Source organism: Dicentrarchus labrax, unplaced genomic scaffold, assembly GCF_905237075.1.
Source record: "Dicentrarchus labrax unplaced genomic scaffold, dlabrax2021, whole genome shotgun sequence".
In the NCBI taxonomy this organism is placed as follows: Eukaryota; Metazoa; Chordata; class Actinopteri; family Moronidae; genus Dicentrarchus; species Dicentrarchus labrax.
The window spans coordinates 8,359,596-8,374,674 of NW_026136718.1; the positions used below are offsets into that span (position 1 = coordinate 8,359,596).

Below are 15,079 nucleotides of genomic sequence, written 5' to 3' on the forward strand. Positions count from 1 at the left end.
TTACAAGATGTAAATACAAGTTCCAATCACTTGTGGAAACGGAACAGTACTTGTTAATCTTCCTGGGTAATTTATATGTATTTTTGTACTTACAGGTAGAAAATTTTGATACAAAAGTGGGCAAGCATTTCAAGCCTGGTCTCAATGCTTTTGTAATCAAAATCAGACTACTGACAAGTTTCTGTGTGTGTGTGTGTGTGTGTGTGTGTGTGTGTGTGTGTGTGTGTGTGTGTGTGTGTGTGTGTGTGTGTGTGTGTGTGTGTGTGTGTGTGTGTGTGTGTGTGTGTGTGTGTGTGTGTGTGTGTGTGTGTGTGTCTATACAGGTCCAGAATATTAGATGTTTGTTTTTGTGGAAGCTGCACTTAAAAAAGTGGGGTTGTCTTACATTCGAGGACAACGTCATGGCGCATTCACACACTTCTATCTGTTTTTCTACCTCTGTCTCTCTGCGACTCATGTCTTTCCCTCAGAGTGTGTCTGTAGAGAAGAGTAGTGGTAGTTTGGATAGAATAGTGAATGTGCAGTATTTTCAGTGTTGATATTGATGATGTTGATTGATATACCAATCAACTGATAAATGCTGGTTCTCTTGGTAAGAGTTGTTATGTTATTTACATAAACTTAATTTGAAAAAAATATTTTTATATTTGTAATACTTTCCATACAATATTGTGATCATTTGCAATTTTTTCAGATTTTCTATAGATTTTTTTATAAATGTATTTTATGTTTATTGATTTGTTGTATTTTATTGAAAATATGTAAAAACAAAAAACAAAAAAACATGATGTATTGGCCAACTTTGTTTTTCAGAGTTCTTCTTCTCTTTTTCCAAAAGCAGATATTGTGAATGCAAAGGAAGGTCTTGTGATCAGTGTAATCTTGCTACTGTCTATTTAATGTACACTGTGTGAGCCACATGTACATTAAGTAGGTTTTCCCATGTTTTAATACAGCTTTACCAGTAAACTGTTATAATCCAACGTTAATTATGGCACTCATTCGCATATCAGTTGTAATTTAGTAGTAATAGCCAATAGGCACAAAATAAGACAATGTTGCTCCAATCACAAGGAAATCCTTAATATATTTTCACATGAATTGCAGGTTTATGGTTCATTATGAGTTACCCATAGGCCATGGAAAACCATTACAGCTTGCTATTGTACTCTCATCTGATGATAAATATTTTAGATTTCACTAATTGAGCGTATGGAGGGCACCAGTTAAAAGTCAGTTTGTAATTTCCAAAGTCCCTGACTGCAGCACCGAAAAACACAATATTTCAAAGTTTACATTGACCAACACATGCATGAGCCCAGTAAGGGTGCTATAATTTATTCATTCTTAAATTTTAAACTTCTACACTACCACTTTTTATTTATTTATTTTAAATATGTGAGGTGACGTTAGTCTCAGAGCAAGAATTATCAGGTACATGTAAAGAGATTCTAGCCTTAAGATGGATGGTTGGAAAATTACAGGTTGAAAAGCAGAGCGGTAACGGTCACCGGGCCTGAATTGCAACGAAGACGATGAAAAGACATTGAGAGAAAAATGTGTCTCTGAATAAATTAGCTGAGGAAGATAAGGCAGACGCGAGGAGGGAAGGCAGACATAAACAGAGTAAAAGAAAAGGGGGTTATTGGTTGACAAAGAGACCAGAAAAGAAGGTAGGAGGAAGAGGTGGAGAGACATTTTGAGCCTGTGAGGAGGTTACATTATTAGCCCAAGGCTCCTTTTTAAGATTATTGCAGTGAATGTGAGCAGCTGGTAAAAGAAACATCAGACCTTCAGAAAAGAGATCAAGACCTTCTCCTGGCTACAATCCTCCTCTGAGGCAATTCTCTCATTTCTCCAGTTAGTGAATTTGAGTGTGAACGCTGAGGACCAGATGGCCTCCTCCTCCCTCCTCCTTTCTTCTCCCTCTATCCCTCTCCTTACGCGATACTTCTCGCCTTCCCTTCTTCGCGGCTTCCTTACCTCCCTGTTGGGTGTGTGTGTGTGTGTGTGTGTGTGTCTGTATGTGTGTGTTAGTGCGTGGGAGTGTGGCTGGATTTTGTGCCAGTAGCCAAACAGACTGATGCATGATGACATTTTCTCCAGCAGAAAGAAAAGAAAAGAGAGAGCTCTCCTCCTCCTCCTCCTCCTGTCCTCCTCCTCTCTCTCTTCCCTTGAAAGACGCTGTCAGCTACGACTGGCCTTGTTCAGCACCAACACACACACACACACACACACACACACACACACACACACAATTTTCCTTGCCGTAACACACAAACACATACTGTATGTGCGCACCCGACTTCTCCTCTTCCTTGCTGACAGGCTCGAGTCAGACCTGCTCCATCCCCATCAGTAATGCTCTCTCTTCAGGATGTGACAGGGAGGAAACAAGGTTGACTTGAGCTGGAGTCATGCGGTAGCTCAGGGGCAGACGAGAGGAAATATCACCATCCTGCTAATGTTGTTTTAAATAGCCGTGTCTTTGGGCTAGCCAGCGAGTACTGCCGCCACACTGTCAGTGCTAAGGAAGATCTACAAGGGCTGCTCCATTCGATTTGACGCAGTCTAATTCAATGGGATTTCATTTAAGTCTGTTGAATTAAATTTTGCAGCGTAATGGGTGATTGAATTCTTATTTGAGAATGAGCCCTAGAGTATGTTTTCCGATTAAAAGCAAGTCAGCAGAGATATGTTTAGTACCAGGAAAATCCAGCTCATGTCAAATGAAATGTGAGCTACGGTATTAACAGGGGAAACACAGAGTAAAACCTCCAGTTCTTGTTTGTTAAGAACAGAATTAAATAGAACACACAGCTACAACAACATTACACAGAGGAACTAAAACCTGTGCAACACCAAAACAGCAGGCTGAAACAAGTGAGCCGTGCTAAACATATACTGTAGGCTGGCAGGTGGAGGTTGAGCTACAAGCTGAATATGTAAGTCAGTAACTGTAGTAACAGTGACACCTTTTCCTTTCCCTACTTAGGACGCAGTAAGATAACACCTTTACCTCCTGGTGGAAGACATAGATTGGAAAAGGTCCAGTGTGTAACATTTAGGAGGATCTATTGGCAAAAATGTTTTCATTAGTGAATAAATAATAATAATAATAATGAATAATCACCTGGAATCGTTGTGTGAAGCAACCTTCAAATTAGCCATTTTTATCCACAGATGTGAGTGGTGTTCAGTTGCAATCTGCACTCCACTAAATCCTACACACTGGTTCTTTTTAAGATAGTTAAGACACAAACCATATACTGATAGTTCAGTCAAGGGACCTTTATCATACCTGCTCCTCACTGTCTGTCCAAGTACTGTCATCTGTCTAATAAAACTGGCAAAAGAATATCTTTAAAAAAATTAAAAGAAAGTGAATAGAAACTTTGCCTTAAAAGTACCTGCAAGACTACTAACATTCTTACACATGATGTGTTTGTACACGGTGTTGAAGTCGAACACAAAAAACAGGATCAAAGCTTAAAATGCTGCATCTTGATCACAGAGATCACAAACAGAATATTTGACTTAGAAGAAAGACATTTCCGAGCTATATGAGCTACATTACATTTGTAAGAGTGGAAACTGGTCTAATGCTGAAATGAGCTGGTCTTCCTCCCTTAGACTAGAGTCTATATCCCCTTTTGTATTTGGAATCAATCAATTTCTGGGTTTAGCAATCTTATATAATTTGGTTTCACAAAGTTATTTAAAGGTCCTGAAAACCGATTCTCTATCATGAACCTGGGCATCCTCCGTAAACACACAGTTTTATCACAGACATATTTTAATTAAAATTGGTTGACAGTTGTCGGGTTGTTTGCTTATGTTGCCCGGCCACTGTCAATCAATTCTGATCCAACCACACACACAGCACTTATGGTCTGTTGTTACACTCAAATAATACTTCATAATAACAATGTTTTTTATTTTCTTTTACTAGAAATAGTTTGAATCCATGCTTTTAGAGGCTTTAAAGTCTCACTTGCTTTTCTCTCGGTTTGAACACCGTATACTAAAATGTCACGTCATAAGATTGTGTTGTTTGTACCCACAGTGTGGTTTCTATTATTCACACTTTACGATTGCACGATTGCAGCAGATTGCCACAACGTTTACAGAAAAAATGTCCCAAGGTTTTCTCTAAACATGGCGACATGTAAAATTGGCAGGGAACTTATAAATTAGTGTGTCTGAAAGGTGGCCTCTACTTTTCCCTCCCAACTCTTCGTCTGCCTTGTTTTTCACATTTATTTTCACACATTTCCATTTCCTCCTCCTGCTCTTGTTTCTCAAACCGCTCTGTCCCTCTCTTGCTTATTTTCTTTTGTCTCCTGCATAGATTCCCCTCTGCTGACATTGCAGACATATTGCGATGATGTAAACTAGTGTAATGATTACTATAGCCATCAGGGACTTATAATGACAAGATCAAAACACATACTGTGCACACACACACACACACACACACACAATCTCACTTTTCTTTCTCAAACTTGTGTATGTCTGTGCAATTTTTTGTTCTCCAGATTCTGAGTAATAGGAAAGGTTTGCTACCAGAACCAAACCTTGCCCAGCTGTTGACCAGTATGACCAACCCTGCTGCCCTGCAGATCCTCATGAGACCGTACCACACTGGGAAAAGAGGAGGTATGACCGTTGATGACGGATATTACAGTGCTGCTGCATGGATCAGGTTTTCAATGGGTTTGAAGTCTTGCAATTAAAGGTCCAGTGTGTAACATTTAGCAGAGTATAATCACCTGAAAATAAGATTTTTCTTTCCACCCCTGAGGGGCTTTGATAATAATCAAAGATTCCCCTCTGTATGAGTCTGTCCTTCTGTTAGGCCCTCCTATATACTGTAATCACTTTGTCGAGGGCTTCATTATTTGATGAATGGCTAATCAGGTATTAAAATGAAATCGTGTGACATTAGGGGAACAAATGAGAACAGGAAGGAGAGAAGATGGGAGAGGTAGGGGAGCTCGCTTAAAGAAGAGCACGCACAATTAAAGTCTAAAATTAGGACCTTGATTAAATGTTAAACTTTCTCTACCTATTCTGGTGGAAGCTACCATTAGCATTGACGCATACATTTATTATGAGGAGACCTTGTAATTCAGAGAAGTAACATACATCGCACACTAAGGCCAAAGAAAGGGGGTGTGTACCGTAGGTGTAGGGTGGCAATCGCCCGAAGGTGAGAGATGCCTTGCGGACAATTTTGCTAAGATAAATCCTGAACAGGGAAAATGTTGGTGAATGTGGGCAAATCTTACTAAATCTTGGACATTTATACAGTGTTTTTCCATGAAATAAAACACTGTAGCTTTGGGAATTTATTATTCAGTTTTTATTGTTTTCACAGTTTTCACCATCTGACTGCTTATTCAAATTATTCACCACTACAAAGAAAACCACAGAGGGTGTTGAAATAGTTGTATTGTATAAACAACAATTTGGCTGTACTTATTTTTCCTCTACACTCGATCAGCATGAACAGCAGACAGAAACTGTTGTTTATTCATTACTTGTTTTGGCAGAAAAGACAACAATTATTGGTTTATTGCTACTTTTACTTAAAGGACCAGTGTGTAGGATTTAATGGCAACTTATTTTCAGAATATTATAATATATATATATATATATATATGTATTATATATATCATATTCCATTTCTGCCAATAGATCCTCCTAAATGTTACACACTGGACCTTTTAAGTAAAAGAGTACTTCTTCCACCACTGTAGGAAGTACAACACATTAATCTAGACATACAAAAAGAGCCGTCATGAATAAAAGTAACAAGACTAAAATACATAGCAGTTAGCCTAACAAATTATTTGTTGTATTAGGAAAATATTAGCCTCTAGCAGCTAGTATAACAGCTAACTTTAGCTATTGAGTTGACTGAGAATATATGCTAATGTTAGCAGTGAACACAAAAAAACAGATAATGCTACAACAAAGGCATATGAGGAGTAGATAAAACATGCCTGTCAAATCTTTGACTTTTGATAGATCTGACAAAATGGTGGACTGAGGCAGTAGTGGTTGCTATAGTGACAGAACACACAACTGAAACTGATGGTGGTAGAATACAAAGAGAGGAAACGTTGAGCGTCATTTTCCTTTTTAGTGATCAAATTATCATTCCCCTCCTTTCAGCACCACGGCTGCCATTTCTATGAATGCAAAATAGTTCATTTAGTTCTGTACATAACAGGAATGATATTTAAATTTTTAACTGCCTCATCAGTACATCCAAACAATCCATAATAGCATTTTACAGATATAGACAGATATTTCCTAAATTGTGAAAAACAACCAGTGAGTGGCTGTTTCTGCTGTTTTTGAGGAAACTGTCAGTACAGTACAAAATAAATACTGTTTGAAGAAGCACTCATTTTGCATTTTTCTGCTTTTCTTTTCTGTATTGTTTTTTTTTTTTGTTTGTTTGAGCTTCTTTTCAACTCTGTCTTCAACATCAAAATGAAATTTAAGCTTGGAAAAAGTTAAAGTTATGAGAGAGGCAATTTACTTTGTGCTGGCATAATATCACAATTCACAGTATTGCTGTATTGGTGCTTGTTATAAACCAGAAGGCTGTGTGATTGTTTGACTGATGGATTGGTCGTCTGACTAATAATTCTGCCTGTGTATGCCGGTTGAGAAGATGATTGATTAATGCATTAGTGGAATTTATAAAAGAAAATCACAAAGAGAAGCAGTGATTGATGTTTCTGTGTTGTTTGTGTTTTTAGGGAAGTACGGGCGTCACACCAGCCTGCCGTTCCTCAGACCTCCTCTCACCACAGCTCTGCTCACACTGGGAAAAGCACACCAGGTCACAATAACCTCAACATGTGGCATTGTTATTAGTGTGTGTGTCCAGCTGTTTTTTACAATAATGTCTTTTTTTTGCTTTACCTTGCAGAATGCTATGCTCGGTAATGGACTAGTCCTCCAGAACCTCTTGCATATGCAGCTGGCACAACAACAGCTTCTACACATTAAAGACAAACGCATCAGCAGCGTAAGACACCCGTTTGTTTGTTTGTTTGTTTGTTTGTTTTTGTTTGTGTGTGTGTGTGTGTGTGTGTGTGTGTGTGTGTGTGTGTGTGTGTGTGTGTGACAACTGGCATGGGTTTGTGTGAGGGTTAGAGCAGTAGTTGAGACCTTGAGGTGTTGAGATTTCCCTCCACATTTTGAATTGCATATTTTAAAGGGTATTCTCTTTAATTACTGAAGTGAAAGTTAAGTCAGAGTAACCAATATACATACATATATATATATATATATATATATATATATATATATATATATAAAATTAATATATAAAGATGCAGCGTTAGAGAAGGAGAATACTGTGTATATTTTTCTTTCTTTCTTTTATGACCCTCCACCACCTCCTGCTTTTTAAACTCTATATTTGCTTGGCTTTTTCTTTTATGTTCCTCGTCATTTCCTCTGGCTTTCTAAATAATATATACAATTGCAATAGAGCAGAAGAGAATGTAAAAAAGGATCAAAGATAATAAACACATACTGTATATACTTAAAGTACAGTTGAGCTCTTTTCTTATTTTGCTTCTGTAGTGTGTAAATGTAAGATATTTGAACAGTCCCTGCTACAGGCGGAGCTGCTGTTTGCATGAGTTGTTTTTATAATGTATGATCTCTGTCTGTCCCTTCTGGATTCCTGTCCCTGTTCTTTCTAATCTCCTCTCTTTCTCCACCTTCTATCGTTTTTCTTTTGATAACGTTTCTCTCCACTATATCCTTGCTCTCCTTCTTTCTTTATGTAATGTTCTTCCATCTCCTCCTCATCCTCCTCCTCCTCTCTCCTCTACAGGTCTCCAGTCTGCTCGGAGACCCGTCCAGGCTGCTGATGCAGAAAGCTTTGTCTCTGCGTCCTCAAGGCCTCATGCCACTGGGGAAAGGCCTGCTGGGAGACTCCCCTACTGGTGAGAAGGGCCGATTATCAGTACGCCCTTGTCAAATGACTTGGTGTAATTACTGCAGACTAATGAGACCATGTTGAGACCTACAGTATGTCTCCCTCCAGTGTTTTTGTTAATGCTATGTTCAAATTTGTTTTGTTCTTTTCTCTTATTCTGTCATCTGCAATTGTAAGAGCATCTGAAAACGTTTAATTAGTGCTGCACCCTGTTTCTGTTGTGTGGAGTAAAACAATATCCCAAACTGCTGTAAAGCAAAATGTGTAAAGCAGGGACCAAGTGGCACAAGTGGTCTCAAAATGAGCGTGGTAACTATTTATTGCTTGGGATTAAATATAAGATTTAGGTTTAACTTGAACTAGCTTTTTCAAGTAATATCTGTAAAAAGATTTTTATGATCAGCCTTGTGTAAACTGCCCCAAAAGTGAGCAGGGCATACACTTTTTTTTTTTGACTAAACATACTAAACAACATATACTGGGAAGATGAATACTCATGATTGAATCCTGACAGCCTCCATGATTATATACCTAGCCAGTATCCTGTCAAAGCCAGTATCCTGTTATGGCTGTTAAGATAAGCAAGCTGTACAGCTATTTAACTTCATATCCCACAACATGTAAAATAAGCTTACATAAACCCAAGCTGAGACCACCTGTTTCAAGCAGTAAATAGAGTACACATGCCTCAGTATCCCAAAGAGTATTTGTATTTTCTCAGGTATTTCTCACTCTCATAAAAAAAGACTTATTCTTCTTACTCAAAGTGTGAATTTCTTACTTGACATGTAGCAGTATTTTTTTTTAACAATAACTGGTGTAAAAAGGTTTTTAACGCAGAAGAGGGAGGTGATATACAATTTAAAGGATATAACCCTCAATCGTGATATGTTAATTTCAGGTGTCAGGGATGCCCCTCAGCAGATTCGCTGAATACCTCACAGTCTTACATTACTGTACAACACACCCTCCAGAAAACTGCAGTGCATTTACAATTCAAATCCCCAGCTGAGAAAAGCTGTGCTGTTTTAAATGGAAATTATATATCACAGACTGTCTGTGCACTGTGTCTATGTGCGCTGATGTATTTGTGTGTGTGTGTGTGTGTGTTTATGTGTGTGTGTGTGTGTGTGTGTGTGTGTGTGTCCCTATTTGATTGTGTATATGAGTCTGTAATGTGAGGCTTTTATCAGTGCATGTGTCTGCTGGGATTGTTAGCTTAAGGCTTGTTAGAACTGATTCCTTTATTGTGCTGTGGAGGCCATTTGTCACAGCAATATTGGATTTATAATAAGTGTGTGTGCCTACGTGCATTCAACTTTAGTGTGTGTGTGTGTGTGTGTGTGTGTGTGTGTGTGTGTGTGTGTGGTGTGTGTGTGTGTGTGTGTGTGTGTGTGTGTGTGTGTGTGTGTGTGTGTGTGCATCTTTAAATTATGTGTGCCTGTGCGTTTATGTCTGTATGTTTTTTGTGCCTGTGTATATGTATGTGTGTACATATTTGTTTTTATTAAACCCTGGAGTGAGTGAAATATTATGAGTGTGGAGCAAAGTGCCGGGTCGTAAATAAACATGATAAGTGATGATGTATGAGCCGTTCTCAAATATTACAACTGGCCCTACAGAGACGGTCGGGCTGGGCTCTCCAGCTTCCAGCCGTCTCAGTGATTTGTCTCTGTCCAGAGGAGACAGAGACACTGATGGTCATCAGTAAAAAACATTTCACCTGTTTATCTGGCATCTCTGCTCTCCTTGTTTTCATTTCCTTTCACATAATTTATTTTTCTTTACATTGCTCCTCTGTGCTGTATTTTGTCTTCCCCATGGTTTACTTTCCTTAATTTACTGTGTTTATTCTTGTTTTCTTTTCCTTTTCATTCCCTTTCTTCTACTTGCTTCCATTGTTTCCCATCTTTTCCTTTCCTTTGCTTCTCTTGATCTTTTTCCCTACTTTTGCCTTCCTTTCCTATACTTTACTTTCCACCACTTTCCCCTCCTTTTGCTCTCTTCTCCTTTCCTTTCCATTGTTTTACATCCTTTCCTTCATCTTACTTTCCCTTTCTTTTTATGTGCCTCTATGTTGTCTGTCCTTCCTTTTTCCTTTCTCTTCCTTTCCTGTTCCCTTCTTCTCATTTCCTTCCCTTTCCTTTATTTTCTTGTCTTTTCCCCGCCGTTAATTTTTTTCTTTTCCTTTCTACCCTTTTCCCCCCTCTCCTTTCCTTCGTTTTCCTTTCCTCTCCTCTCACAGAGTTGGGCCAGGAGTCTGTGCCATCATCTACCCACAATGCCACAGTAGTGGTATCAGCTGCGGGTGTGATGCCATACCTCCAGGGTCGAGCTGGAGGGGGAGAACAAAACACCCATTCTGTCTCCTCAACTCCTTCTGCTTCCTCTTCCTCCTCCTCTTCCTCCTCCACCTCCTGCGACAGGCAGCCAGCTCCTCCTGGGACCATGGTGAGCTCCCATCCGCAGGGACAGAGCTACTCTTTGGGTATAAGTAACTCAGGCCTCGGTCCGCATCCACCCAACCCTCCTGGAGGAGTTTATACATCAACAGGCCAGCACAACAGCTCGGACGGGTGCTCCCTGGCTAGCATGGTGAGCATGGCATCTTTCTGGGTCTCATTATCTGTCTCTGAATCTCTCTTTCTGGACAGAAAATGAATTGACATTTTTTTTGATAATCAGTTAATCTGTTTTATTCTGCTTTTCTCTGTGTTTAAAAACGTATACCATTTTTTGAGTTTTTGGACTGTTGGTTGGACAAAACAAGGAGGACTCTGGGGAATAAATTCTTCGCCCAGCCCTGCCCCCCTTAGTTACTGTTTCTACGCCTGTCAAGTTTTCTGTTGTTGTACTTTCAACACTTTTGCAGTTTATAATGATAATGGTGGCAGATCTCCTGCTCAAAAACGTATACAATTTTGGAACAATGGTTCCTCGATATCAAAAGCAGCTTCTCATTTCTAGCCGACGACCTTCAGTTTTGTCGGCTGAAATAACAATCAGCAGACAGACCTGTCGTGCCTTGTCATGATCGGATGGATTGGTGGAAGGAGATTAGTGAAGTGTCAGTAATGATGGTACAACGCATTTGTAAAAATTTAGTGATTATAAAGAATTGCAGTCTTGTTGCAGTCCTAAATTTCTCTCTTTCCTGTCTCTCATGGATGGGTATTTATTCCTCATTTAGCCTGCCTACCTGTTCACCTGTATGCCTTTCTGCACACACTGAAGACCTGTCTGCTTCTGTGTTCCTCTACATCCCTTTGACCAGACCTGGTTTAAATAAAGCACTGCTATGCTAACATCATCCATAATAAGTCAGTGCACAGAGATAATCACAGCACTAAAATTCTTAGGGGAACTGATTCCAGTTCCAGCGCTAAGTCTCTCTAATGCAGGGAAAGTGTAATTAACAGAGTACAGTCCTCCCAGGTTTCCACAGCCTGTTCAGCACTTCATCAGAATCTTTTCAACATGAAAATGTTGTTATGTTGATGTTGGTATTTTGGTGAGGTGGAGGTACAGTTTACTTGTGCAGTAACATGGCTGGCAGCAAAGACCATAGTATTGTTTTTGTAATCCAAATCCAAGTTAGGAGTGAGGATAGAAAGGATGCAAAGTGGTTGATCAGAGAATTGTACCATTTAAATCTGTTTCTCACTGTTTAGGTAAGCAGTGGTCAGAGCTCTCTGTTGGGCGATCCTCCTAAAGAAGTCAGACTGCCCTCCAATCCATACCTGAACCTGGCCAGTGTAATGCCAGGGGTGGTTCTGCAAGGTGAGTACACAAACATGCAGATGTATTAAGGTATCTCTTTCAGTGCATTGTATCAGTGCCTCTGTGTTGTACATTAAACATAGTAGTGTTCATTCTTTAAGTGAATATGAAGTTTGTTAATTTTTTTATTCATTTTTTTGTCTAGGAAACAAGTTAGGTTTGCTCATGGGCAAAGTCTTTCAGCTCTATTGATAAAATTAGGACTTGACAAAACTATATGACTCTTGTCACAGTAATACTCCAAACATCTTCTGAGTGCCTCTAGGCTGAAAGGTGTCTCTACAAAATGTATGTCTTTGTCAGCTTGGCTTTATGATAGTTACAATTAATCCCAATAGAAGTCACACCAAAGAAACTTGTCAGATGATGTCAAAACTTTCTCACTCTGATTCAACCTCATTGTGACAACCATACTCCAGAAAACCACCATTTTCTTTCCCGCTTTTGTTTTTAAACGTATTAAACAGACAAGATACAACATGTTTAGTGACCTTTTTGGAGGTTCTGGTGAGCAGCTGTTTTCAATCTTTATGCCAAGCTAAGCTAAACAGCAGCTGGTTGTAATTTCATATTCAACATAACGTAAGTGGTAAGAAAACGAATTAGCATATTTTCCTAAAATGTAAACCCTCCTGCAGGATAATCACTCAACTGACACTGGACTCTAGTTTAGTCTGTTAAACACTCATAGTTTCTCCACAACAGTGCTAAATACACTACTTCTGTGTCACAGTATTGCCTTCTCATATCTCCAAAGCTCTTCTGCAAGCAAGTTTGTCTAGTACATATGGAAATGAGGATCATACTCCATAACTGTTGTTAATCTAAGTAGACTACAGTTGGCACGAGGGCACAAGCTACTAAGCCCACTTTTAAGGACACAAGCATAAAGTATTCCTTTGAGACATTTTGCAATGTTAATGTCTATATTAGTGTGTTTGCCCACATTATTATCTAACTCATTGTGCCTCCTACATGTTTCTCTCCACTGTTGATCAGGGTCAGTGGGGAGTAAAGCCCAGGGGGGACAGCCTGGCCCCGGGGTGTATGGCACCTCGGTTGCTCCCGTCGTCTCCCAGGGCGCCGGCTCCTTTTCCCACAGCGCGGCAGCTACAACCACAGCTCCATACAGCACTGATACCTCCACTGACTACAGCCAATACAACCAGGCCTACACACAGGTACTGCACCTCATACAGACACACTTTTACAGAGATACGAATGAAGAAATATTGTGATAGATGCATGGTTGTTGGTCTGAAATGTGTGAGAGAGGGATGGTGGCTGGATATTTGATCGATGGATGGATACATAATGAGTGGATGGATGAGTGCAGCAGTGACAGAGTGAGCTGTAACTGTGGGAGGCAGGGAGGTGGAAGAGATGAGAATGGGTATGGATATTTGGACAGACAGAATGAGAAAGGATTTGGCAGAGAGCGCTGTGTCTTTCCATCTGTCCCTACTGCCTTCCTCTCTCTCAACACTTCACTCTATAAAAGTCATGAATCCTCCCTACTGGCTGTTTGTCTGCAATTCTTTCTTTCTCTTCTTCTCTGTCACTCTGTTTCTTTCGTGGTGGTTTTGCCTCCTCCAGCAGCAACTGACTTATCTGATATTTGCAGCGCGATACAAACCCAATTTTAAATGTTAATTACAATCTAGTCATCCAAACAAATGAATCATGATTAGATAACCAATAAAACGGTCAGTTTAATTTGTCTGGGGAGAGGAGACAAAGGAGAGAAACAGGGGAGAGCTGTCGGCAGGAACAATAGTTGAATGACATAGAAAGAGAAAGACGGTTATAAAGGAGGCAAAAAATCAGCAAAGACAAGAAAAGTACTGAGCAAACATTCACCTGTCTGCTCCAACCGCTCTTCGTCTGATGTTTGCTGATGTCTCTGTGTGTGTGTGTGTGTGTGTGTGTGTGTGTGTGTGTGTCTGTGTGTCTGTGTGTGCGTGCACCATAGGAGGCCATGCAGCAGTGGTACCAGCACTACCAAGCAGCACAAGCTCACACATACAGCACCGCTGCCCCACAGGACAGCACGGCCACGGACTACAGCAAGGAGCACACACAGGTAACAAACACACTCATTCAGAACTGGTTGTGTGTGCAAAATTATGGCTCATCAGTTTAAGTGTTTTGTATTGTGTGTGTTTTTCACTAAGAAGTAGCAAATTAATTTCAACCAGTGTTTTATGTTCTCCGATTCAAACTGAGACAGTTTATGTCACAGAACTCAGGATCTGCTAGTGTGGGGGCAGCTCAGAATATGTTCTCGCTTATAAAAAGTGAAGAGATAATTTGGGTGAAAACACTAAATATGATGCAGATCAGCCAATTATTATTTATAATTAATACAGATACATTCCTGGGTCTTTTTTTGATCAATCAGTGGGGCCCTACAGCATTTGTAAAATATCTTTTTGTGTTCCAGGCTCCACCTGTGTCAACCTACGGGGATTACAGTTCCTACATGCAGGCGGTCACTCAGTACTACTCTCAGCCTGCAACAGCCAACCAGGCCTACGCTAGCAAGGTACACACGCACACGCCTATCCCCATCCAAAGCATGATTCTAACCATAACCCCCAGGACAAGACTAATCAACAGTCATCAGTTAAGCCCATTTGATATCCATATTAAACTGGCCACTAAAGAGATTCAATGATAGCCAGAGAAGAGCAGACTACTGCCCTTTTCAGACATGAAATATGTAACCTTGTAACCTTTATTCAAAGTGTCCAAAATTATTAGTTTGAGACAATGAATTACTAATACATTGGCAGAAGTTATTCATTTCAGCACACAAATGACTAATAATTTTGTACAAATGAATGTCAGGCTTCATACAAAACAGAAGCTCTTTAAAACTCAACCTGAATATTTGAGTCAGGCAACATCCTGTCCTGCATACACAGTGTAAATGATCTGGGGCAGCGGCCCTCAGAGCTGCATGCTGGTATTTACATGCAGTTTGTCTGCATGTTTATTTGGAGAGAGTGACCTCTCTATGAGACACTGATACCCTGTTAGAGGGAACGCATCACTCTGCACCCAACAGCTGATACCAGACATCTCCACACACCCTGAGCAGCCAGGTCCAGGCTTATCTGCTTCTGCTGCTGCTGGAGGCTGTATGTGTGTGTGTGAAGTGTCTGCTTGAAGATGCAGCCATTGATCTTGCTCCGAGTTACATTCTGGTCTACTGAGCTCACTGTTGGTGGAGAAATTGATATCTTGGAGAAAGTGATATGATAGAGTTCTGACATACTGTTTCTTCCTGGCATGAAACTGACCTAAAGCTATGTGGACATGGCA

General features: G+C 40.0%; 1 protein-coding gene across 1 annotated transcript in view; it reads left to right on the forward strand.

Moving 5' to 3' along the window:
• raver2 (ribonucleoprotein, PTB-binding 2) overlaps positions 1-15,079 on the forward strand; it is a 73,513-nt gene that overhangs the window by 55,803 nt on the left and 2,631 nt on the right. The window contains exons 6-14 of the mRNA XM_051376173.1: positions 4,539-4,659; positions 6,777-6,859; positions 6,950-7,048; positions 7,868-7,979; positions 10,218-10,567; positions 11,644-11,752; positions 12,752-12,933; positions 13,725-13,835; positions 14,196-14,297. Coding sequence (XP_051232133.1) covers positions 4,539-4,659; positions 6,777-6,859; positions 6,950-7,048; positions 7,868-7,979; positions 10,218-10,567; positions 11,644-11,752; positions 12,752-12,933; positions 13,725-13,835; positions 14,196-14,297 — 1,269 coding nt within the window. The remainder of the gene's footprint in view (positions 1-4,538; positions 4,660-6,776; positions 6,860-6,949; positions 7,049-7,867; positions 7,980-10,217; positions 10,568-11,643; positions 11,753-12,751; positions 12,934-13,724; positions 13,836-14,195; positions 14,298-15,079) is intronic.